Below are 23857 nucleotides of genomic sequence, written 5' to 3'. Positions count from 1 at the left end.
CTCCAGAAAGCCTCCACCACTTTACCTTACCTTTCCATAACAAACTGCCATAGACTCGGACCATGCACACAGATTTGACCATCAGCTAAATCCATTCAAGGCTGGACTGTAAATGCTGTCACACTTAGACTGAATTGTGAATGATAGCATTCCCACAATTAGATGGAAATGATGGCATTGCCACAACTAGATGGAATTGCGAATGATAGCATTGCCACATGTAGATGAAATGTGAATGATAGCATACGATTGGTAGCATATCCCTCACTTAGGTGGAATTGTAAACAACATGTGCCTCATCCAGATAGAATTATGATCGTTGCATATCGTCACTTAGTTGGAATTGTGAATTATAGCATATCCTGCACTTAGACTTGTTAATGATACCATGTCTGGGTGTGTCACACTTATTGGTGAACTTAGAATTTGTGCCGAATCTACGCCCCCTGCATGAGATCAAGCACGCTCTTGTGCTTGATCGCAGGCACTTACTGATAACTACCATACCACACTACTACGCTTACTCTCCTCTATACACCATCATTCAACTAGAACACAGCTGTACTATGACACATTCGTTCTAGCTGTTCTCATAATAACATGACCCCCACATCATCCTAATAAAACACAACTAGCGGAGCACATTCCGGCAAACTTAAGCGTCTCCTCAGGCCTAACGCATGTCCACACTCCAGACTGAACACATCAAACTGATTTCCTGAGCACCACACCTACTGCTAAGAAGCAGCTACCATGCAACAACCACACCAGCTGCACACATATCCGGTGCACCCACGCACCATACCAAACTCTCTACTGACTGAACTGCGGTTCCCGAGGGCGTTCAACCTACCAGCGCTTTGAGATCATACCAATGATACATAAGGCGCTATGTAACTGCCAAATAACTTAACATAATTTACAGGGTGACTAAATGTAGAGTAAGCTATACAGAGACATTGAGCTTCCCATCTGTGTGGGAGGTTCAGGGCATCTACACCAATAATGGGATTCCAGGTTGTTCCTCTAGTACACAATTACTATCCCTACTTTCACACCATCCCGGTTCTCCCTTTTTTTCCTGTGTCATAGCTCTTCGTTGCCTGGCCCATCATTCCTTCTTAATCTGCTGCTAAATGGGCGCTGCCTGTGCCTTTCGGTCAGATTAGCTGTTTACAAACTTTGCCAAGGTTCTCCCCTCTGAGCCGGACATGATCAGGTTTACAAAGATCCCTAGGAAAAGGGCGATTGAAAAACCTGCTGATGAGAGCTTACTTTCACATCTCGCATGAATGCCAATCAAAGCAGTCTCCCTCAAGGGATATCACACTGGCATGGCTGGGGCACAAAAAAGCAGTGATCAAACATGCGATTGCAGAGCTAGAACACTCTAGTCCCTGCAGGCACACACAAAATGAAACTGCACAATAGGCTTGCAACCAAACGTGGGTTTGCCCAGGGCTCAAGTCGAGTAAGCAAGTGGGTGGACAGTGTCCGCCCACTTTTTTGAGGGGGCTGACTCTACCCCAGTGTTTAATACACACAAAATAAATAACAAAAGGGAAACAAACCCTGGCCCTGCCCTTCTGAAACGAGACACTTAAGCACAAGACCATGGAATTCATTGGTTGTTGAGCTACAAAATGTCTCATATTGACATTTTACAAGGCACAGGGCTAGAAGTGGGCCAGAGCTGAGCCCCGACAGTCTCCCGAAACTTTGATCTAGCTGGGGCTCCCTCGACTCCCACCACTCCACCATCAACCAGACAGCGAAGAATGCCACTTTTCTTTTATTGTCCCGTGCTAAGGATTCGAATTTGAGCTCTGCCCATGACAAGCCAGTGTCACATCTCATTGTGTTATTTTGGAGATGCTCGATTTCTTTTATTTCATTCAATAGACTGCTTGACAAAGCCTGTGTCAAGCAGTCTAATGAATACGCCAAAAGAAATACAGCACCTACGAAATAGAAGAGCGCCTTTCCCTGTGAGGTTAGGGAGATGAGCCTGCTACGTAATACCCTCGCTAGGGGTAGAGGCAAGCGGGACCTCACCGAGAGAGATTCCCTCCTCCCTCACCTTTGGGGACAAGGACTCCCGTTCGGAAGAGTAACTCAATAAGTTACTCACCCACAGCCCACCAATAAAAAACAAAGTACCAAGAAGAAAAACGGTGTTATTTTGATATAAAACCATTGGTTCACTATGGAGAGCATATTCTACTGATGCTGAGAAGAATGCTCGAGTGATACAGAACACTCAAGCAATAGAGAGAAATTACTATGCGGCTCTGCTGAGCGAAGCCGATGAGCACTGGCTGTGAACCTGGAAGAAAGTTGGTATGCAAAGTGGACTTGAGAAGCTGGAGGCCGCAAAAAATGGGGAAGCGAACCCCAATGAAGAAACTAACATTGAGTGGCGGCATGACCGTGAACGTGACGCAGTGGACCGTCTAGTCCGGCAACATCGCCGAGACCACAAACGCTCTTGTATCGCGGAACAGACACAGAGGGAGAGAGTGAGCAGTAGAGAAGACCGAAGCCAACCTGATGGCACGAGAAGAGTTTTGCATACAGCAGACAGGCCCAGTGATGCAAACCCCAAGGAAAGGGCGTAACGGGGAAAGCGGGATACCCGGGAGGGATAAAGAATATAATGAGTATATGAATCTTACTCATCCCAGTAAGAGTGGAAACCAAAAGGAGAATCATTACTGGAGCCTTCCTATTCGTCCCAGTAATATAGGAGAGTGGAAAATAAGTGACAAACCTTTTGCAAGTGTTGTGAACTGGCCCAACCAGGGAAAAGAGTGGACATTCTGTCAAGAAAGAGCAATAAACATGTTAATCCAAGAGAGAGAGAGAAGTAACCTCGGAAGGGAAAAGCAAGGTGTCAAAGATACTTTAGAGAAGCTGAAGAAGAACAAGTTACTTACCAAATGGTAATGTTCTTTCGATTGGATGTTCCTCCAACATATTCCACATCTTTGACATGTAATGTCCACAGCTGTGTACTTCTGAAACTTTTTTGGCAGAGGGCATCCTGCGTCGATGGCATCGGGTCGATGTCCCTCAAAGGCCTTCGTTAAGGGCGACGTCACCGGATGTTCTAAATAGGACGCATGGCGCCAGTAGCCTCAGTTTATGTTTTTTCCTCTATAACGTGTGACATGCACATATTCAATGCCTGCTTGACTGGACATAGCCTTGCGGAAACGTAAGGTGCAATTGCACAGGAAATTCTCCAGAGGGGCAGGCTGGGAGGGCGTTGTGGAAATACGTTGGGAGGAACATCCAATCGAAAGAAAGTTTCTGTCAGGCTGAGAGGTCCTGTATCCGCGGAAGCTGCTGAACCCCCGACAATCCCCCTGAGATGTATTTCCCAGAACTAGTTTTCAATACAGCTCTGTAAACTACACCCCAAAGGGAAAGGGGGAATGGGACAACAAAACACCAGGCAGACTGCGTCAAGGCTAATCAGTGCTGAACCTGCAGAGGATAAAGAATAACATATACACTTCCTTAATTCACTTACTTAACCTTATGAATGGGAAGTCATTAATCCTTAACTAATAATTGAGAATCCTACCTGGTTCTTCTCTTGAAATTTCTTAGAGAAGCGGATAAGAAGCTGAAAATCTCTCTTACTTGCGATACTTGAAATTCCCAGCAACTTCTTACATTAGGCAAAACTGGAAGTCTTAGTTCTTTGTTTGTCTTTTTTCCAACATGCACTGGTAGTTCAATTAGATTGTCTTTAAAATGTTCTTTCTTGTCATTTCAAAACTTTTCAAACTATTTATAATTATCTTGAGTCTTTGAATTCTTGAAGAAAGAGGAAACACGTGCTAACTGCACACGCAGGTTATTTCCATTAAAATTCTTGATGAACTTCACATAGAAATCTTCCTGGTTGAAGAACAAGCGCAAACGGATGAAGACGCGCGATCAAAATAATCCACACGCGCAAAAAATCCACACGCGCAATAATTCACACGCGCAATAGTCCACACGCGCAATAGTGTTCTCCTGCGAGACACGCGAAATAAGAACACCCGCGCTATTGAGTTCAAACGCAACGAAGTGATTCTCACGCGCAAAATCACTCGCGATGGAAAAAACACGCGCACTCACATGGCACGCGACGAACAGATTCTCGCGCTTTGAACCCCCGCGCTAAAAATCACACGCGCTTTGTATTTCACATGCGCTTTGTACACCCGCGCTAAAAAATCACACGCGCTTTGTATTTCACACGCGCTTTGTATTTCACACGCGCTTGTACACTCGCGCTAAAAATCACACGCGCTTTGTATTTCACACGCGCTTTGTATTTCACACGCGCTTTGTAGTTCTCACGCAGCGTATAGCTTTTCGCGCAAAGGATCACCCGCGCAATGAAACACACGCGCGTTTAAAATGGCACGAGACCAACCTCTACTCGCGCTCTGAATACACACGCTAGAAAGCACGCGCTCACTTGAATACGCACGCGACAGTCAAAATCTAGCGCTAAGGAACACCGCACTGGAAACACAAGCGCACTCCGATAGTTCAATAGTTTTAGTAGAAACACTACTTTTAACGAATTTTCAAGGAGACTGTTACTAAGATGAACAGATTTACAGTAGAAATAAAGTCACTTATCTCCTGAGCGAATTCACAAAGATTTCCTGCTTTTCCTATCTTCAAAACGAATTCCTGCCAGCTGAAGACTTCTCCTGAACCCCCAAGAAAGTAGCCGCTCAACTGCTGAGATCTGAAGGATAAAATCCAACAGGCCTAATACTAAAGCAGGAGCAGCCACTGAACACGTCCTCTCAGATGGGGTTTTGATGATGAAAGGCACAGAGTGACAGTTTAGAATGTTCATTGTTGTTCAGCATTGTCTTCTAGCCAATCAGAGCTGTCACTGTGAGGCTCCATCTTGCCTTGGGTCAGAACCAGGATTCTGAATCAACAAGTTAAGGCCTAACCAACTATAATGGAAAACTTCCCACCCACACAAAGCTAATCTGAAAAGGATAATAATAAAAAGGAAACTTGAATAAGAGAAGGAAACCTGACAGTTACCAGTTGGTAAGTAACTTGTTCTTTGAATGGTGTGTGTCCTCCAACGTATTCCACATCTTTGACAGACTACCAAAGCAGTACCAGAAAATGGAGAAGGGGAAAAGAATTTAGAGTACCCAATCAGATGTCGGATAAAGAACCGCCTTACCAAAGGCCATATCTTGACCTTGGATCGTATCCAGGGAATAATGTTTAACAAAGGTGTGGATAGAAGCCCATGTGGCTGCATCATAAATATTTCTAATAGGAACTCCCCGTTGTAGGGCTGTGGAAGTAGCCACGCCGCTAGTGGAATGAGCTCACAACCCTTCAACAGGGTCCTTATCCGCCAATTGGTAACTTTCAGTAATGGTGAGGATAATCCACCCGGACAAGGTCTGTTTGGTAACAGCCTGGCCCAATCGGTGTCCAGCATATCCCACAAAGAGTTGATCATTCACTCTGACCCTGGACATCCTAGAAATATAAAAGCTCAGAGCGCTCCTAGGGTCCAAACTATGGAGTCACTCCTCTTCCTTACCAGGATGAGGCGGAGGATAGAAAGACGGAAGAACCACTTTCTGGCTTAAATGAAATTCAGACACTACCGTAGGTAGAAAGGAAGTACGTACCCTCAGTACAGCCCTTTCCTTGTGGAACACAGTAAAGGGTGGCTTAGATGAAAGTGCCTGCAATTCATTCACTCTGCGAGAAGAAGTAACCGCAACCAAGAACACTGTCTTGAAAGAATCTAAAAGGACATGAGTGCAAGGGTTCAAACGGAGCACCCATCGGGAATTTCAAAACCAAATTCAGATCCCAAACCGGCACCTGGAAAGGGGACGGTGGGAACACATTAGTGAGCCCTTTAAGAAATTGGGAAATCAAAGGAATCTTAAAGTAAGAACATTCTTCAGACGAGTGCTTGAAGATGGACAGCACGCCAGGTAACCTTTAATGGTACCCACTTGAAGGCCCCTGTGGGTCAAAGAAAGTAAGAAAGACAAAACCACAGGAATAGAAATATTAAAAATGATCAACATTTTGTCCTCTGAACCAGTCGCAAAACCTACGGCAACGGTACAGGGATTTTGTTGCTGGCCTCCTGAAAGCACCACCTCCATCATATCATCCGGGGAGGACCCAATCCTTATACCTCAACCTTTCAGATACCAAGCGTGAAGGTTGAGAGTCCTGACCTCTGGATGGAGAACCTGACCCCCCCCTAAAACCTGGCACGCGCGAGAGCAGATCCTCTCGGTAGGGAAGACGGCGTGGAGGGCAAATGGACATTTCTAGAAGGTCCGGGTACCACACTTTCATGCCAAAATCCGGAGCAATGAGGATCATGTGGGATCCGAACCTGCGTAATCTCCTTAACACTTGAGGAATGACGGGGATCGGAGGAAACGCGTACAGCAGTGGGAAGGACCAATCCACTACGAATGCGTCTCCTAAGGCTCCTCTCAGAGGAAATTCCCTTGAGCAGAATCGCTCGCACTTCCGGTTGGCACTGGTGGCAAAGAGATCCACTTGTGGGCTTCCCCAAAGGGCGAAGATCTCCAGAAGACTTACTGAGCCAACTCACGCTAGTGAGAGATCGTGCTCTGCCTGCTCAGAGCGTCCGCCGCTGCATTGTTCTCTCCGGCCAGATTAACTGCCGAGAGCGAAATTCCATGCTGGATTGCCCAGAACCAGAGATGCATCGTCTCTCTGTACAATGGGAGTGACCCTACCCCCCGCCCCCCTTTTTGTTGAGGTAATGCATGGCCACTGTGTTGTCCGTCATGATCAGGACACTCTTCCCCCCGCACAGACGGCAGAAAAGCCTTCAGCGCCAGCCTGATGGCCCTCGGCTCTAACAGGTTGATGTGGAGTTTGGACTCCGACAGAGAACGACGACCATTGGCGGTCAAGTCTTCGGCATGAGCTCCCCATCCTGTGAGGGAAGCGTCCGTCGCTACATTCACCTCCGGTTACGGTTGCCAAAACAGCTCCCCCTTCATCAGGTTCTCCTCGTTGGCCCACCACATAAGATCCTGGGAGACAGAGATTGGAATCTGAACGGGATCTGACATCTTGCCTGAGAACTGCGACCACTGCATGTTGAGGACCCAGCTTGTGGAGGGAGCGGAATGTGAGACCGAGGTTATCCAATGCTTGCTCGGGAGAACGCGCAGAGATCAGCCAGTCGTCCAGGTAGGGGTAGATGTGAATCCCCCTCCCGCCCCCACCTGCCTGATACACGCTGCCACCACCACCATGAGCTTGGTGAAGACCCTCTGGGCAGAGGTCAATCCGAATAGCAGAACCCGAAACTGAAAGTGCGAGTCGGCAGCCGCAAACCTCAGGTACTTTCTGGGCTTGGCATGAATCGGCCCATGAAAGTAAGCATCCTGTAGGTGCACAGACACCAGCCAATCCTAAAGTTGAAGGGCCTGGAGGACTTGAGAAAGAGTGACCATCTTGAACTTGTCCTTCCTGACAGGTTTGTTCAACCAATGCAAATCCATGATGGGTCTCAATCCCCAGTTTTTTTTTTGGAATCAAAAAATATGGAGAAAATCATCCCTTGTTCTTCTCCGCTACAGGCACCAGTTCTAAAGCGCCTTTCTCTAGCAGGGTCAAGATTTCCTGCACAAGGAGCGGATCTGGAAGTTTCAAAGAGATTCCCCGGTGGATTGTCGTAAGGCCGCTGTAGGAAGGGAAGGCAGTAGCCGTGGGCTATTGTACCCAGAACCCATGCATTAGAAGTAATAGCTCACCATTCTTCGAGATGCTGAGATAGTCTGCCCCCAACTGGCGAACCAAGGGACATGGCCTCATGACGGTTTTGGAGCGGCTGCGGCAGTGCCTGAAGGCAAAAAGGCACCTGTCTGAGCGGCTTTGGCACCTCTATTTCCCTCCACCACCACAGGTACTTTTTACGCCCACCCCTTTGTCTGAGCAGTAACAAAAATAACCTCCCTGCCACTGCTGTCCCCTAGGACGAAAAGGCAGAGGTTGATTCACAGCTGCGCTTAAAGATTTCGCCACAGCTTTGGAGGTCTGCAACCAATGCGCAGCATCAAAGGGCATGTTCAAAAGATGGGCTTGCAGATCCAGAGCAAAACCCGACTTCCGCAACCACGCAAATCTGCGTATAACGGTGCTCGCAGCCATGAACCGGCTAACACGGTCGGCCGTGTCCAAACCCAACTGAAGGTATTCACACATGGCATCCCTGCCATCTAGCACGAGAGCAAGGAACCTGTCCCTTTCTTGCTCAGCCGCAAGAGAAACAATTCCACAGTGTGTGAAAATCTTGCCAAGGCACAAGTGGAGTTGGCCGATTTCAGCGCCATACTCCCCCCGCAGAAAACACCTTGCATGCCCAATTCATCGAAGTGTTTGTCGTCCCTATCAGGAGGGATGGTAGGGTACTCCGCCTGCCTCAAGGTGGCCGTAGCCGCCTGATGCACCAAACTCTCGGGAGTGGAATGAGATGAAAGGTAGCTGAGGTCGCTACTGGAAGGGCAGTATTTTTTAGTTAACGATTTGTTAACAGCCGGAAGAGATTCCGGGGTCTGCCAAGCAGCCGCCACCCTTTTCTGCAAGGTCAAATGAAAAGGTAACACCAGTTCACAGGACGGACCTTGATTCAAAATATCTGTCAAGTCATCCTGAACAAAAGCGTCAGGGGGAGTGGACCAACCAAGATATTCCGTGACCCTAGCCATCAGTCTCCTGTAGGACGATTCAGCATGAGCCCCAGGCTCAGACCTGCCAAATTCCACCTCAGGAGAAGTGTCTAATCCACTGGCATCATGAAGAGATTGCCTTAACTCTTCCAGTTGACTATGTCCTGAAAAGAAAGGAGCCACATCAGGCTCAACAGGGTCAAAATCTAAATCTGATCTATCCTCCTCCTCATAGATGTCATCCAGATGGAGGTAAAAGTCCCGTCTCGGGACAGCCGCAGGTCTGGAGTCCTTAACAGGCCTTACAGACTTGGAAGTAGCCTTCCTTGGAGGATCCACCGTATCGGGGACCTTCGACAGCAAATCCCGGACAAAAGGCCCCAAAGGCGTTGAAGGCGCCGATGGCTGGTCGAAGGCGAAGTTTCGACATCCGTATCCGACTGACAAGGCGCTGACACCGACCTCAAGCTGTTAGCAGGTTTCTGCTGTCTCGCTGGGGACGAGGACAGAGACCTGGAAGCACGTCTCTTGCGACCATCCTGAACCTTGTCCGAACGGGACCTTGAAGGTTCCCGATGAGGATCGCGCTGAGGACCCGAGTCCGAAGGCACACGAGCCATGGGTCGAGACCGTTCCTTGCCGGCTTCGTTCGAAGGCGCGGACGGAACTGTGCCCTACGATTGGAAGATCGCCAACATCTGCTCCCTGAGGGCAACCCATTCCTCCGGAGTCGAGAACTTTGTTGGACAAGCCACTTTCCTCACGGCTCCATCCTCCGAGAAGGACGGGGAAGGCGACTGGTGACGGCGCTTCTTAGAATGCCGAGAAGAGGACGAATGGCTGGAACCACTCCGGGACCGAGACCCCCGGGACTCCTTCCAACGCAAATCGTCGGTGGACATACCCTTGCACTTCGATTTACGGGACTTAGTGGGTTTAGAACCCCTACCTACCTGAAGCTTTCCCTTATACTCCTGCAATGCCTTAGCAGTCAGTGACTGGCATTTGGAACAGTAGTCCGTGTCGTGACTCTCGCCCAACCACCACAAACAAAGGCGATGCAGGTCAGTAATCGATATCTTAGACTTGCAGTCCCGGCAAGTCTTGAAGCCAGACCGCAGAGTCGAAGGGGTTGAAGAAGAAGACATTCACAAGGAAAGCCCTGAGTCTCCGAAGCAAACGCGTTTGCGGAAAAAACGGCACTGAAGCTACAGGCGCTGTGCGTCCTATTTATAACATCCGGTGACGTCACCCTTGACGGAGGCCTTCGAGGGACATCGACCCAACGCCATCAATGCAGGACGCCCTCTGCCGAAAATGTTTCCGAAGTACACAGCTGTGGACATTACATGTCAAAGATGTGGAATACGTTGGAGGACCCAATCCATTCGAATCCTATTTCTCAACTGCACTAACTGATTAAAGTAGTTCCCAAGAACTACCTGCGAGTCAATCACTAAAGTGACTTGGCTGAGAAGCACAACACAGGAGAAGGGAGTCACATTCTCCAGTACCTTGATTCCTTTTGGAAAGTGGTAGGGGCAGAGTAGAATAGATTTGGACAGAGGACAGTTCTTCCTTTAGGACTCACCGGCGACCGACGAGCACCCTAGTTAGTTTTGTGTTAGGTAGGGAAAACCACAGTTTAGGGACAGTTGCAAATTTACATCTTTTTCCTTTGTAAAATAAAATACTTGAAAATGAAAGATACACGCCTGTCCAAGTTCAGACCCGCCACAAGGCTCTAACAGGCTTTGGGTCTCAAGCAGTCTCCAGAATAAAAAAAAATAAAAAAAGAAATTGAGCACCTATGCAATAACAGTGCAATGCAACACTGGCTTGTCACTGACAGGACTCTGGTTCGAATCCTCAGCAGGGGACAATAAAAATGAACAAAAATAAAAAAAGACAGCGAGGAAGGGGACACTTAAGGCCATGCCCATCATTTAGGCCACACATCATTACAGCCCCTCCCCCCCCCCCGTCTTCTCACCCCACTTAAAGCACCGACTATGCATGTTTTGTCACAGATTGTTAGGTTTAAAAGGTGCATGCATTTTATACTTAAGGAGCAAGTAATATGAACATCTGTTCTCTTAAATGCTTTTTTCTTGTGTCGTGAAAGACAAGTAAGAATGAAATGTGCATATTTCACTTCTAAGTACCGTGACGTTACTTCCTGAAGCTAGTCGGAGCCACCCACTTTTTAGTTTGGTCTATTAAGCATCGCATGCAACACCTACAAGACAAAACTATTGCAATAGAGTACAGATTAAGGGGGGGCGGCAGGGGGGTAGGAAATGGCATAATAGGAGGTACACACAGCCTGTAGGTGTTTAGTTATTTGCCCACATATTGGTTGGCCATGCTAAGCACCATGGCGATTCCCACCCAGTTCCTGCCCCTTTCCCTGCCCAAAACACCTCCTCATTGGAATTTTGAGCGGACTTTAATCAAGCCTAGCCATCAAACTTTGCACTGTAAGTGCCTACAAGTGTTTTCTTAGAGCAGATTTCTGAGAGTTAATGACTTTATTGGAGTTGTAAACCCACTACTGGTGTAATAAAAATGTCTTAGCCAGGTCTGCCTTCAGGCACTTGATGTATAAGCACAGCTCGTCCTTCATTGAAGTCCTGTTAAAAACAAGCATTGGCAAAGCCAACAGATTTGGCTTGCGTATAAGTATTAGGCATTAACCAGGCACTGCTATTAGATGTATGAAACAGGTGGTGGTGCCAGAAACACGAGAGCAACTGAAGAACAAGGCAAAGGGTATTACATCAAAAATTCATTTTATTTTGTTATAGATTGTAAAAAAGTCTTTAATTCATTTTGTAAAACACATCCTATATAACAGACATTCATTCATACTAATACAGCTCAATACAGCTCTAAAAATAGTGCATTTACATTTTTTTAAAGGGAAATGTGAAGAAAGTGCAACAACTGTTCCATTGTTAGGATAAAAAATACGCTTTCTAAAAAAACAATTAATGGGATCAAAAGCAAACAGGTACAAATTCTGTGTAATGGAAATGTCAACAACACTTCCAGTGTTCAATGATAATGGTTCATTCCAGACAAAAGTTATCGACTATTAGTGCCCAGACTGTTGATGCCAAGATAAATGAGTCTTCTTAGTCAAATAGGCTTCTTAATACATAGTTTCGACTTAAATAGTTATCTATGTCTTCATCAGGATAGGGATGAACCTAACAACATTTCTAAAAAGAAAAAGAACAAACAATGGTACAATTAAAATTGGATGTTAAAAAAACCTTAATTCACTCAGTTGCTTTCTGTGAATACCAATAGTCCAAATATGGGGAGAGGACAAATTAAGTCATACTCTGAAACCAACCCAAAATTGACTAAATGGAGAGGGTTAACTCCAATTCATTCAAATGTTGCCCACTAAGGGGCAATGCATATCTCAAAAGGCCTCACATACCTCCCTTTCTCTACAAAAGGATAGAGAATTCAATGCATTAGGAAAGAAAAAATCATTTCACATTGATGGGACACTAATTTTGTGTCAATATATTTTCCCTAGTTTAACACCCCGCTCCCCCCATGTCTCCATTTGGAATTCCATTCAACAATCAACTAAAGTAATACCTGAAAACCATACACCGGATGGTAAACTGGTCTTGTCTTGACCAGCTTCTCCTCTGTATTAGAGATGCTGGGTCAAATACAGGTAGTCCTCATTATAAAGCACACTCCAGGAAATTTGTAAACATCAAACATCCTTGAAACGCCAAACAGCAAAAGAACAGTACTTCTGTCACCACTGTATTACAATCCTACTTTAAGAGTATTTGATATAAGGCAAATGAGCACCACAAAAGGTATGCCAGCGAAATTACCTCAAAAAAGGGATACATCTCCTTGACTTTGTATAGATGAAATGTCGGCACCGTCTGTCTCTTATCGATGCCGACTTCGTAGAAATGAAAGAGGGATAGACAGAAAACTGACCGCCGTAACGTCCCCACTGTGTCGCAGTTCCTACTCTGCAAGCGACGCAGCTTCTAAACGCGAAAAACGAAATCAAACATATCAATGCTACGCTGAGGCTGTAGAGAAATGCAATCCAATGTGTGCTCTTCAATTGGAAAACAATTGGAAAACAAGAGAGAAGACCACCCTTCTTACTCAATATATGGGGCGTAACACCCCCAAATGTCTTCTGTGCAAGCAATTTGAAGATTAAATGAGGTCGCTGTAATATCCCTTCTGTCAAGCAGTTTTACTCTGCATGCAGCACTGCTTCTAAAAAAGAAGCGAAATGAAGTGTTACGCCAATGTTACATGAGAAATAGTACATGTCACGCTAAGGCTGCATGGGGAAGCACTCCAATATGTGCTTGATGATAGAGAAAAAGAAAGAGGAAGTTCAAAGCTGATTTCCAAAACATATTTCAAAAAAGATATTTAAAAAAAAGAAGGTTCAAAGCAAATTTCTGAAAAAGCGCTTACCTCACGCAGTGACCTTCGCCCACGAAGAGTCCCAGCAGACTGAGGAGACCAAGCGGAAAGCGCTAGTCCCTCTTTTATGTCGTGGCTGTTAGGGGCATAGGTACAAACAAAGGACCATTATCGTGTGTCCCCGGGTCACAAACACAGAAAAGGGACCAACGGCATATATGCACCTACCAAAGGAGAGTTGTTTCTAAAGCTTGTGTGTTCTACCGCCGTATAAATGATCTGGTGCCAAATTTTTACAGATAAATGGCCAATCGGTGTGCAAAAGAAGAAAAAGAATGTCAAGAGTCCTCATTTTGTATACTTCTTGTAGCCCAAATATAGGTGTTCTTCAAAACACATAATGTGTGTAAAAATGAAATAAACTGTGTATTGTCGCCAGGATCTAAAAGATAAACTCAGTTTTGAAGTTTTAAAATTAGAAGACCAGACATCGTACTGATAATACAAGGAGGAATGAAATCCAAATAACTTTATTTTAAATAAAATTATTTTCAAAAAATCCTTCTTAGCTCCATTCCTCCTGTTGATTCAGGCCTGCAGTGAGGCTATTAGTATGGTATATCCACCACTGTTCTCTTTGCGCAAGACGTTTGGCCACATTAGCCTTATCTGTGCCACATACTCTTTCTACAGCCCACCATTGCAGATCTTCTGGGCTGTGTTTTAGTTCCAAAAAATGTGTGCTCAAAGGGGCATTGAGTTGTTTGGTTCTAATCTTCGAACGATGTTCGCCTATTCGTAATTTAACCGCTCCGGTGGTCTTTCCTATATATGCCTTCTTACAAGGGCAAATAATAGCGTAAATCACATTAGTACTGAGGCAAGTAGTATGTTGCCTAAGTTTCCAGTCCCTCCCATGAATATTAACAATGGAGGTGGCTGAAGTGCTAGCACAGTTGCAACAGTTACCACATGGGAAATGGCCTACAATAGGGGACATGCCGCAAGTCATAGAAATAGTGGGTTGTGGATCTTGTAGATGGTTCCTATCTGCTTTCGAAACCCAGTTTTTGATGTTCTTGCCCATTTTGAATGCATAAATTGGTTTGGGTAATTTCTGCATATTTAGTTGGAGCAAATGCCAGTGGCTAGAGATAATTTTCTTGATCTGGTTGTGCTGCGAATTAAATGTGAGCGCACACACTATTTGATCATCCTTCAACTTTCTTTCTCGTACAACATTTTTTTCCAAAAGTAGTTCTCTATGTTGGTAACGTGCTCGTTTTTTACAGCGTCTGAGAAGTTGTTTAGGGTATCCTCTTTCTAATAGTCTATCTTCTATAATAGAGGCTTGCTTGATGAAATCTTCTACTTTAGTACAGTTCCTACGAGCTCTAAGAAACTGCCCATAGGGAATATTTGATTTCAGAGATTGAGAGTGAAAGCTCTGATGGTGCAATATTGTATTCCTATCAGAGTCCTTTCTGTACAGGTCCACAACCAATCTCTTATCGTCCACTTTTATTAATAAATCCAAGAAGGCAATCTCTTTGTTGCTGGTCTGGATCGTGAATTTCAAATTTGGATTAAGATTATTAATCCAAGTGAAAAACATATTGTAGTCACCTTTTGAACGGTCCCAAATAATCAGTATGTCGTCGATGTACCTTTTGTAGAGTTTTAGAGCCGGTTTAAATGGATTGGACTCTGTGAGAATATTAGAGTCTTCAAAATCCCACATATATAGGGTAGCATAATTTGGGGCAAGACACGCCCCCATTGCAGTCCCCTTTATTTGCATGTAATTTGTGTTTTTGAATCTGAAAAAGTTCTTAGAGAGCAATTTCTAATAGTTCTACCAGGACCTCACTAGGTACAGAAATAATATCTGTTCTGGTTTGGAGAAATCTCTTCATAATACCCAGGGAATCACCTTGTGGGATATTCGAATATAACGATTCAACATCCAATGTGATGAGTAAGTCATGGTCCTTATTAAAAGGAAAAGATTCTACTAACCTTATAACATCCGTTGAGTCCGAAAGGTAAGTAGGCGTATTTTTTGCCAATGGTTTCAAGAAAAAATCTAAGTATTGACGTATAGGTTCCAAAATGGAACCACTCAAAGAAACAATAGGTCGACCCGGGGGGGGGCACTCATGCTTTTATGTATCTTAGGTAACATATAGATAAGAGTCCTGGTGTTAGAGGGCAGCAGGAAATTAAGTTATTTTTGCGAAATGATGTCTCTTTCCAATGCATCTTTGCCCAATGTTTCAATTTCCTTCCGCATCCTAGGGGAAGGGTCTCCTTGTAGTTTTACATAAACCTCTTTGTTTTCAAGCTGTCGAGTAACTTCATGGTCATATTTCACAGCATCCCAAACTACAACTCCCCCTCCCTTGTTGGCTTTTTTTTATCACAATCGTTCTATCTGACTGTAATTCCTTAAATCCTGCCCAATCTTCTTTGGTGAAATTGAAGCATTTTTTCGACGTAGTCTTATCTTTGTTCGCATAGATAGCATGAAAATCTCTAAGCACCACTTTCTCAAAAGTAGGCGTTTCTTTAGATATCATATTCAGTGAAGGAGTAAATTTAGAAGGAGGTCTAAAAGGCGTATTGGGCTTAATTCCGTAGAGGCAATCTGAGTATTAGAAAAGAAATCTTTAAGTCTAATCTTACGGAACATGCTCCCGAGTTAACCTTCTACTTCCATTTTACTAGGATCCCTCATAGGAATAAAAGAAAAGCCTTTTCTAGTATAGAAACTTCATTAGGTGTCAAATTCTTGTTTGACAGGTTGTATACCGCAGAGGGAGAGCACACATTGGATTGCATTTCTCTACAGCCTCAGCGTAGCATTGATATGTTTGATTTCGTTTTTCACATTTAGAAGCTGCGTCGCTTGCAGAGTAGGAACTGCGACACAGTGGGGACGTTACGGCGGTCACAGTTTTCTGTCTATCCCTCTTTCATTTCTGCGAAGTCGGCAACGATAAGAGACAGACGGTGCCGACATTTCATCTATACAAAGTCAAGGAGATTTATCCCTTTTTTGAGGTAATTTCGCTGGCATACCTTTTGTGGTGCTCATTTGCCTTATATCAAATACTCTTAAAGTAGGATTGTAATACAGTGGTGACAGAAGTACTGTTCTTTTGCTGTTTGGCGTTTCAGGGATGTTTGATGTTTACAAATTTCCTGGAGTGTGCTTTATAATGAGGACTACCTGTATTTGACCCAGCATCTCTAATACAGAGGAGAAGCTGGTCAAGACAAGACCAGTTTACCATCCGGTGTATGGTTTTCAGGTATTACTTTAGTTGATTGTTGAATGGAATTCCAAATGGAGACATGAGGGGAGCTGGGTGTTAAACTAGGGAAAATATAGTGACACAAAATTATAGTGTCCCATCAATGTGAAATGATTTTTTCTTTCCTGATGCATTGAATTCTCTATCCTTTTGTAGAGAAAGGGAGGTATGTGAGGCCTTTTGAGATATGCATTGCCCCATAGTGGGCAACATTTAAATAAATTGGAGTTAACCCTCTCCATTTAGTCAATTTTGGGTTGGTTTGAGAGTATGACTTAATTTGTCCTCTCCCCATATTTGGACTATTGGTATTCACAGAGAGCAACTGAGTGAATTAAGGTTTTTTTAACATCCAATTTTAATTGTACCATTGTTTGTTCTTTTTCTTTTTAGAAATGTTGTTAGGTTCATCCCTATCCTGATGAAGACATAGATAACTATTCAAGTCGAAACTATGTATTAAGAAGCCTATTTGACTAAGAAGACTTATTTATCTTGGCATCAACAGTCTGGGCACTAATAGTCGATAACTTTTGGCTGGAATGAACCATTATCATTGAACACTGGAGGTTTTGTTGACATTTCCATTACACAGAATTTGTATCTGTTTGATTTTGATCCCATTAATTGTTTTTTTAGAAAGCGTATTTTTTATCCTAACAATGGAACAGTTGTTGCACTTTCTTCACATTTCCCTTTAAAAAAAATGTAAATGCACTATTTTTAGAGCTGTAGTGAGCTGTATTAGTATGAATGAATGTATGAATGTCTGTTATATAGGATGTGTTTTACAAACTGAATTAAAGACTTTTTTACAATCTATAACAAAATAAAATGAATTTTTGATGCAATACCCTTTGCCTTGTTCTTCAGTTGCTCTCGTGTTTCCGGCACCACCACCTGTTTCATATGTATTGTTTTACCTCTAGGTGCCGGGTTTGGAGGTTCCCACCATTGTTTGTTGGTTTACTTACTGCTATTAAATGGCCAGGTACTGATAACATTTTTCACCTGCTCCATCAATGGCCAATTAATATCACTAAGGCTTTGCCTGGAAACTGATTTTCCCAAGCCTACACTAAAGCCAAAACTGTTAGCATTGCCCATGCTTGGTTATTTTAGGTCTCGTGCACTGGGTTAGCCCCATCCACCGACCAGCCAGGGTTGACTGCTGGGCCCATAGGCCAACCCAGCCCTGCCCAGTCTTCATGCACTGGGTGTGTATGCATACGAAAGGAAGAGTATAGGGACAGAAAAGCTGCCATTCAAGTCATGGAAAGGCCTGATTAAGCAGAGAAAAGATGCATGAAACGCCTGTGCATGGCAACCAAGACAACTCTGTTTTCTTCTGGTCACTGTGTTTCATGTCAGAAGACACCTCTTAGTAATTACTGCACAGATCAGTTACTCGACAGAGCAGAGTCTAGCGATTAGATGGCTTATGCTTTGGGAGGTGTAAGGTATTGTCGCGTGAGCTAGTTGGCATAGAGACAGGTTGTGAGGCGAATGAATGCTGCAAACAGCATAGTGTGGGTCAGGGCTCCAGCATTGGGCTCTTCACTTACATTTTGCTAGTCTCAGTTGATAAGTGTGAACACCCTTGTGTCACTGCAGTCTCAGACTGTTGCTGCACCTCCCACTACGCTCACAGTTCTCCAATACCAACAGACCCAACTCACCTTCACAATATACATGAGCCGATTGTAACAGTTTTCCAGGAAGTCTGTGCAAAATTCCTTGAGGAAGAGTCGGACGTTTAGTGCAGAGCGCCTTTCTTTCGTCGTCTCCTTGGCCTCTTGCTTCTTCTTTGGGACCCTTCGAACCGGTTTCCCAATGTCATGGCTGTAGTTCTTGAACTGAATGACCGGGAATAAGAAACACAGTTATCCTTAGCTTTCAAAACAGTGATCAAACATTCTAATCCCTCAAGACAAAAATAACCCTTATGCTTTCCTGTTAAGGACACAGCCCTGTGGAATGAGCAACCCCCCTCCCCCAAAAAGTGACACTGACAACTTTCTTGTGCTCATTAATAGAGATTCCTTTTGACAAGAAAACATTTTAATCAGTTAATGTGTGTATTTTAGCACCATGCCCCCTTGGTGATGGAATAACTGTACTAAAATAATTAGCATGCTGCATCCATTCTCAGCAACAATAAAAGCATTCAAACCAGCAAGTAGTGTGTGTGCTACATATTGGCATGATGTTAGTTTGGTCAACTAGTGTGGAGTAAAACCGCTCAGAGATGGAAGTGCAAATTGAAAAATAAGGACAAAGATTTGAGAGGTTGGGGGTTGTCTTAAGATCGTGGGAAAATAGGCCACCTCGGACTACAGTGTTCCTATTTCCACAACAGTGCTAGCAATAAGGAAAAGTGAGCACCAAAATAATGAATTCCAAAATTCGGTTTACCACGATTCTAGGAATTAATAACACTGCAGCAAAATCTCAAGTGTTCCAACTACATGCACCTCGATGGTCTTCAGTCAGAAGACAGAGTTAAAATATGGATGACCCAAAACGCAGCTTGCAGCGTTCTCGTTCTCTGCTATACATGTGGAAAGGGGGCAGGGTTAGAAATGGTGAAGTGAGAGACATGGGTATGGGAGGCGAGAGTTTCAACTGACAAAAAACAAACAGGAGGCAACATCCCGCAGACTTAATTGCAGTTGACATTTAAAAACATTGGTCTCATTACAAACCCACACAAGAGCTCTGCTTTCTCGGGCAAACTGAAAAAATAGAACAGCAAAGGAAGGCAGATAGATGAGGACATTTAAAACCTCAGTAGGACATACTGGACTCAAAATTAATTTCAAGAAGGAACATACAATGAACAGTGCTCAAACGTTGCACTCATCCCTAGTAATTGGCGGTGTCCAGACATTTGGTCGACCTAAAACTGGTCGAATGACATTTGGTCGACGCAATTTGGTCGCATTTTTTTTTTAATTATATATTTATTTTTCGGGTTTTCGTTTTTTACAAAAATGGGTTTTTAGAAAAAAAAAGGGGGTTGGGGGGGGACCCCCCCCCCAAAAAAAAAACAAAGGGGTGAAAATAAAAAAAAAAAAAATTCGACCATTTGGTTTTCGACCAAATTGGTTCGACCATTTGTCTGGTCTACCAATTTTTTTCGACCAAATGTCTGGTAACCGTAATTGGCTAGTTATAATTCACTCTTGTCAAGAAAGAAATGATGCACTGGGCGTATATGTAGAATTGAGGTGGCAAGTAACTTAAGGATTACAAAAGAGATACCAGGAGAGGAGGGGATACAAGTAATCACTGTGGCATGTCATAGTAGGGTGGCGTAAATGTGTTTGCAGGCATTAGTTATTACTCATACATACTATAATTGTCAATGATAAAGGAGGTACACCCTCATCGTGTAATGAAAAGGCTTTATCCATTTTCACAAGCCCAGTAGAAGGGGATGGAAGTTGGTTAACAAGAGGCCGATGTGCACACGTCAATGGAGTGATGTGGAAATGACTAGATCAGGTGCGTGTGGTGCCCTGATCAACATAAGAACAAATAAAGGGGAAGTGACAATAGAGCAGAAAGGGCAATGAAATAGATTGTTGGTGATGAAATTTAAGGCTGAATATGGTATCAGCGTGATCCTTTACCTATGCATACTGTGGCTTAAAAAGGAAGGGATGAAGGAGAAACTGAATAGTTAAGACTGACCTCTAGTGACATATTTTGCGTCAAAGTAAGAATTTAAATTTTTGGACAAAATAAGGTGTTACGATAAGCTCAAAAGTTAGTCAGTTCGAAATGAAATCAGAACAGCTTGAGCTCAATGGCTATGAAGACAAAATGAGTATTCAAGTGTTCTCAACTAGTTGAATATCTAAAATACCACGGTTTCCGACTTTAAAAAAGCAGGATGCAAGTGGACGTCTTAATACAGGACTACAAAATATATGTAAAGAAAGTTTCAATAGACTTCCTCCATATGTTGTGAAAGCATTATTCTTTTATGTATGCAAATTGCACTTTGTTCATCAACCGATTGAAGGTTTGGGGTGTTAGCAATGTTATTTATCGGTCTAATACAACAGAATTTGATGAAGCACTTTTCCATATTTTTGATGCAATTGTAGGTCTACCACAGCACATTTGATGTGCACAGCACACCGACACTAAACCTAATTCACAAACTATCCTACTAGGGGACTTCAACCTTGGTTTTAATGACCCCACGAATAATAATGCCCGTGATCTAGCTAACGCCCCATCAGACTTGGGTCATACCCATATTATTCATGAGCCCACACATATCAAAGGAAGAACATTGGACTGGCTCACCAACCTTAACTGCTCAATCGATTTTCCATCCAATGATCCATGTATTTGGTTGGATCATCATAAAATAACCTTCTCCTTCAAAGCCAAAACACAACACCCTGCTCCTATCATCGCTCCAGCCACCCGCATTAGAAAGAAGAAAGACATTACACCAGATAAACTCCTACCGCTATTACTTCCCCCTTCTTGACAACGTGGCCACCTCCGACCCCACAGTCTTAGTAGACATTTACAATCAGGCATTACTGAAAGCCTTGAATACCATCACCCCACGAAAATTGCGGAAACATAAACCACGTCACCTGAATACATGGTTCACGCCACATCTTAGAGAACTACGTAAAACTAAGAACGGCAGAAGCACATTGGACAAAGTGCCCTTCAGTAAATAATAAAAATTAACTAATTCTAGCAACTTCTAGCTATAAACAAGCTATTATACTTGCCAAAAAAGACACCTATAACAAAAGGATCGAACAAGTGAAACCTAACACAAAAGAACTTTAAGATTCTAAAAGAATTAGAATCCCTGATTGCCCCTATTGATAAATGTGTCACAGATGCACTATGGTGCAGCAACATCCAGAAGGCACTTCTAGATAAAATAGCCCGTTTACAATCTAAAATCAATGCGAAAAAAGACCCGTTACTCGCTGACCCTGATCACAACTTCCTAACAAGTCACCTACCTTTGAGCCAACCTGTAAACCATTTAGTTTCTCACCCCTCTCAATTTAGGAAGTAGAAAACATCATTAGGAAACTTAAACCATCGAATTGCCAAGGCGACGCTTGTCCTGCTCCGATTATCAAAGCAGCAGCTCATGAACTGGCACCATTCATTACTAACCTTATCAACGCCTCCTTCAAAACGGGAGTAGTGCCTGATAACTTAAGACGCCTGGGTCATCCCACTAATCAAAAAACCCACTCTTGACCCAGCCAACCCGTCTAACTATAGGCCGATAACAACTGTACCCTTCTTACTAAAGATACTAGATAGAGCAGCCTACCTGCAAATACAGGCTTATCTAGAAACAATCTTCTGGGACTAAGGCAATCCGGCTTCCGACCTAGACCTGGCACGGAAACTGCCCTTATAGATCTCACTACTCAGATTCAAATTTTAAAAGACAATGGCAAACTAGCACTGCTCTTATTGCTTGATCTGTCAGCAGCTTTTGACTTGGTCAACCACCAAACGCTTTGCCACCACCTGAAATCTGCAGCTCACTTTTCCGACGCAGCCATTGCCTGGATCAGCTCCTTCTTGGCTAACAGAACCATGAGGGTCTTTTCTCCTACTGACTCGGCTGAACCCTCACCAGTCCCTTGTGGTGTCCCGCAAGGCTCTTGCGTGTCCCCAACGCTCTCTAATGTATTTATGAAGCCCCTTTTCGATATCCTTGACTATCTGGGTGTCACGTATACTAATTATGCGGATGACACCCAGATACTCATTCCCATCTCTGGCGACTATGAAACTGATAGCAAAACCCTCAATGAAATATACGCAGTAATACAAGCGTGGATGGCACACCATGGACTTTGTCTAAATAACGAAAAAACTGAGTTGATTATCCTTGGTACTCACGCTAATCTAAAAAAAACTAAATACTGCTTTCAAATCGTTCACCATTGATGGTAACCCCAACCCTGTCTCTAATAATACTAAAACCCTTGGTATCTACCTCGATGCCACATTATCCTTCACCAAACAAACCAATGCAGTAGCGTCGTCAGCCGCCTACACATGTAAACTTATTACCGCATGTAGGCCATTTATCTCCACTCCCAACTGCATTACTCTTGCTAGAACGTTAGTCTTGTCCAAAGTAGATTATTGCAATGCCCTCTACTAATATTCAATATCGCTGAGACTAGACGTAATCTGCATTGGCTCCCAATAGAGCACAGAATATCCCTCAAAGTTCTTGCCCTTACCCACAAAGCCAGGGCTAACCTCGCACCATCCTACATCTCTAACCAACTTACCCCACACACATCTACAAGACCACTTAGAACAGCTCAAGTTAACACTATGTCTATTCTGAGATTCAAACTCGATAACTCGGGAGGAGTTAGTTTCCCTGTACAAGCCTCAAAGCTATGGAACACACTACCTGTTCCAATCAGGTCTGTAACCTCCTTCAACCTATTTAAACGCAACAAACGTTGGCTTCATGACCTGGACACATTGACAGCTTAACATCCTAGAGCTTAGATTTACTGCCTACCCACTGTACATATTGTAAATAATATCTGTCTCACCTTCGGCCCACCGCCTTAATTACAACATGTATGTATTATAAAGCAGCTTCTGTACTCCTCTTGGGGTTATTTGTAAGTACTTTATTATAAGTTAAATAAGCTGTTAACTAGGAGAGACCACCGGGTCCCGTCACCCAGGCTGAACTGACCAGGCTGGAACCCAGAGGCTGGATTTCTAGTCAAACATTCCGCAGGCTCACACAGCGTTCCAAGCTAGGGGACAGCAGCATTCCTGCAGTCATGCACTGGCAACAAGTACATTATAACACATCTCCTCCCTTTCCAAGTACATTATAACAGTATGCTTGTACCTGTAATACCAATGTATGTATTTATTTGTAACCGCAACTATTGTAACTGTTGCCTACTGCTTGCTAATGTCACTGTACTCTTATGTAACATGATCAAAAAACATACGCGCCCGTATGCCCCTGGGCCTGGTTGCGCTTTATAAATAAACCAAATACAAATGGGTCTTGTTTTAATTGTCTCTATACTGTATGCCAATATTTACATATGAATATACAAGATTAAGTACTCTGCAAGCTTTTTGAGTCGAGTGTGACCTATATCTATTACCGCTCGGATAGCTGCTCGGCATCCTGACGTTTTGCGTTTAATTCTAATCTATTCAATCAAACCCAAATCTTTGTTTTTTGCATGTTGGAGCCCTCGGTGATGACGAGTAAAGGGGACCCCCTACCTCTGGTTGGCGCTTTAGGATGAGCTCTCCAAAAAGTGAAGATGATAGGATACAACCGAGTTGGTTTTGTGCTACTACGTACCG

At 43.8% G+C, this 23857-nt stretch overlaps 1 protein-coding gene across 3 annotated transcripts in view; it reads right to left on the bottom strand.

Moving 5' to 3' along the window:
- The window catches only part of TIMELESS (timeless circadian regulator), a 1506051-nt gene that overhangs the window by 1054809 nt on the left and 427385 nt on the right, over positions 1-23857 (bottom strand). For all 3 annotated transcript variants that reach the window (XM_069653695.1, XM_069653693.1, XM_069653694.1), the window contains exon 10: positions 18160-18336. In XM_069653695.1, the coding sequence (XP_069509796.1) occupies positions 18160-18336 (177 nt within the window). The remainder of the gene's footprint in view (positions 1-18159; positions 18337-23857) is intronic.

This window comes from Ambystoma mexicanum, chromosome 3q, assembly GCF_040938575.1.
Source record: "Ambystoma mexicanum isolate Mex_15411 chromosome 3q, UKY_AmexF1_1, whole genome shotgun sequence".
Lineage (NCBI taxonomy): Eukaryota > Metazoa > Chordata > Amphibia > Caudata > Ambystomatidae > Ambystoma > Ambystoma mexicanum.
Note: the sequence above shows the minus strand (reverse complement) of the source record. Positions and strands in the feature narration are given on the sequence as shown.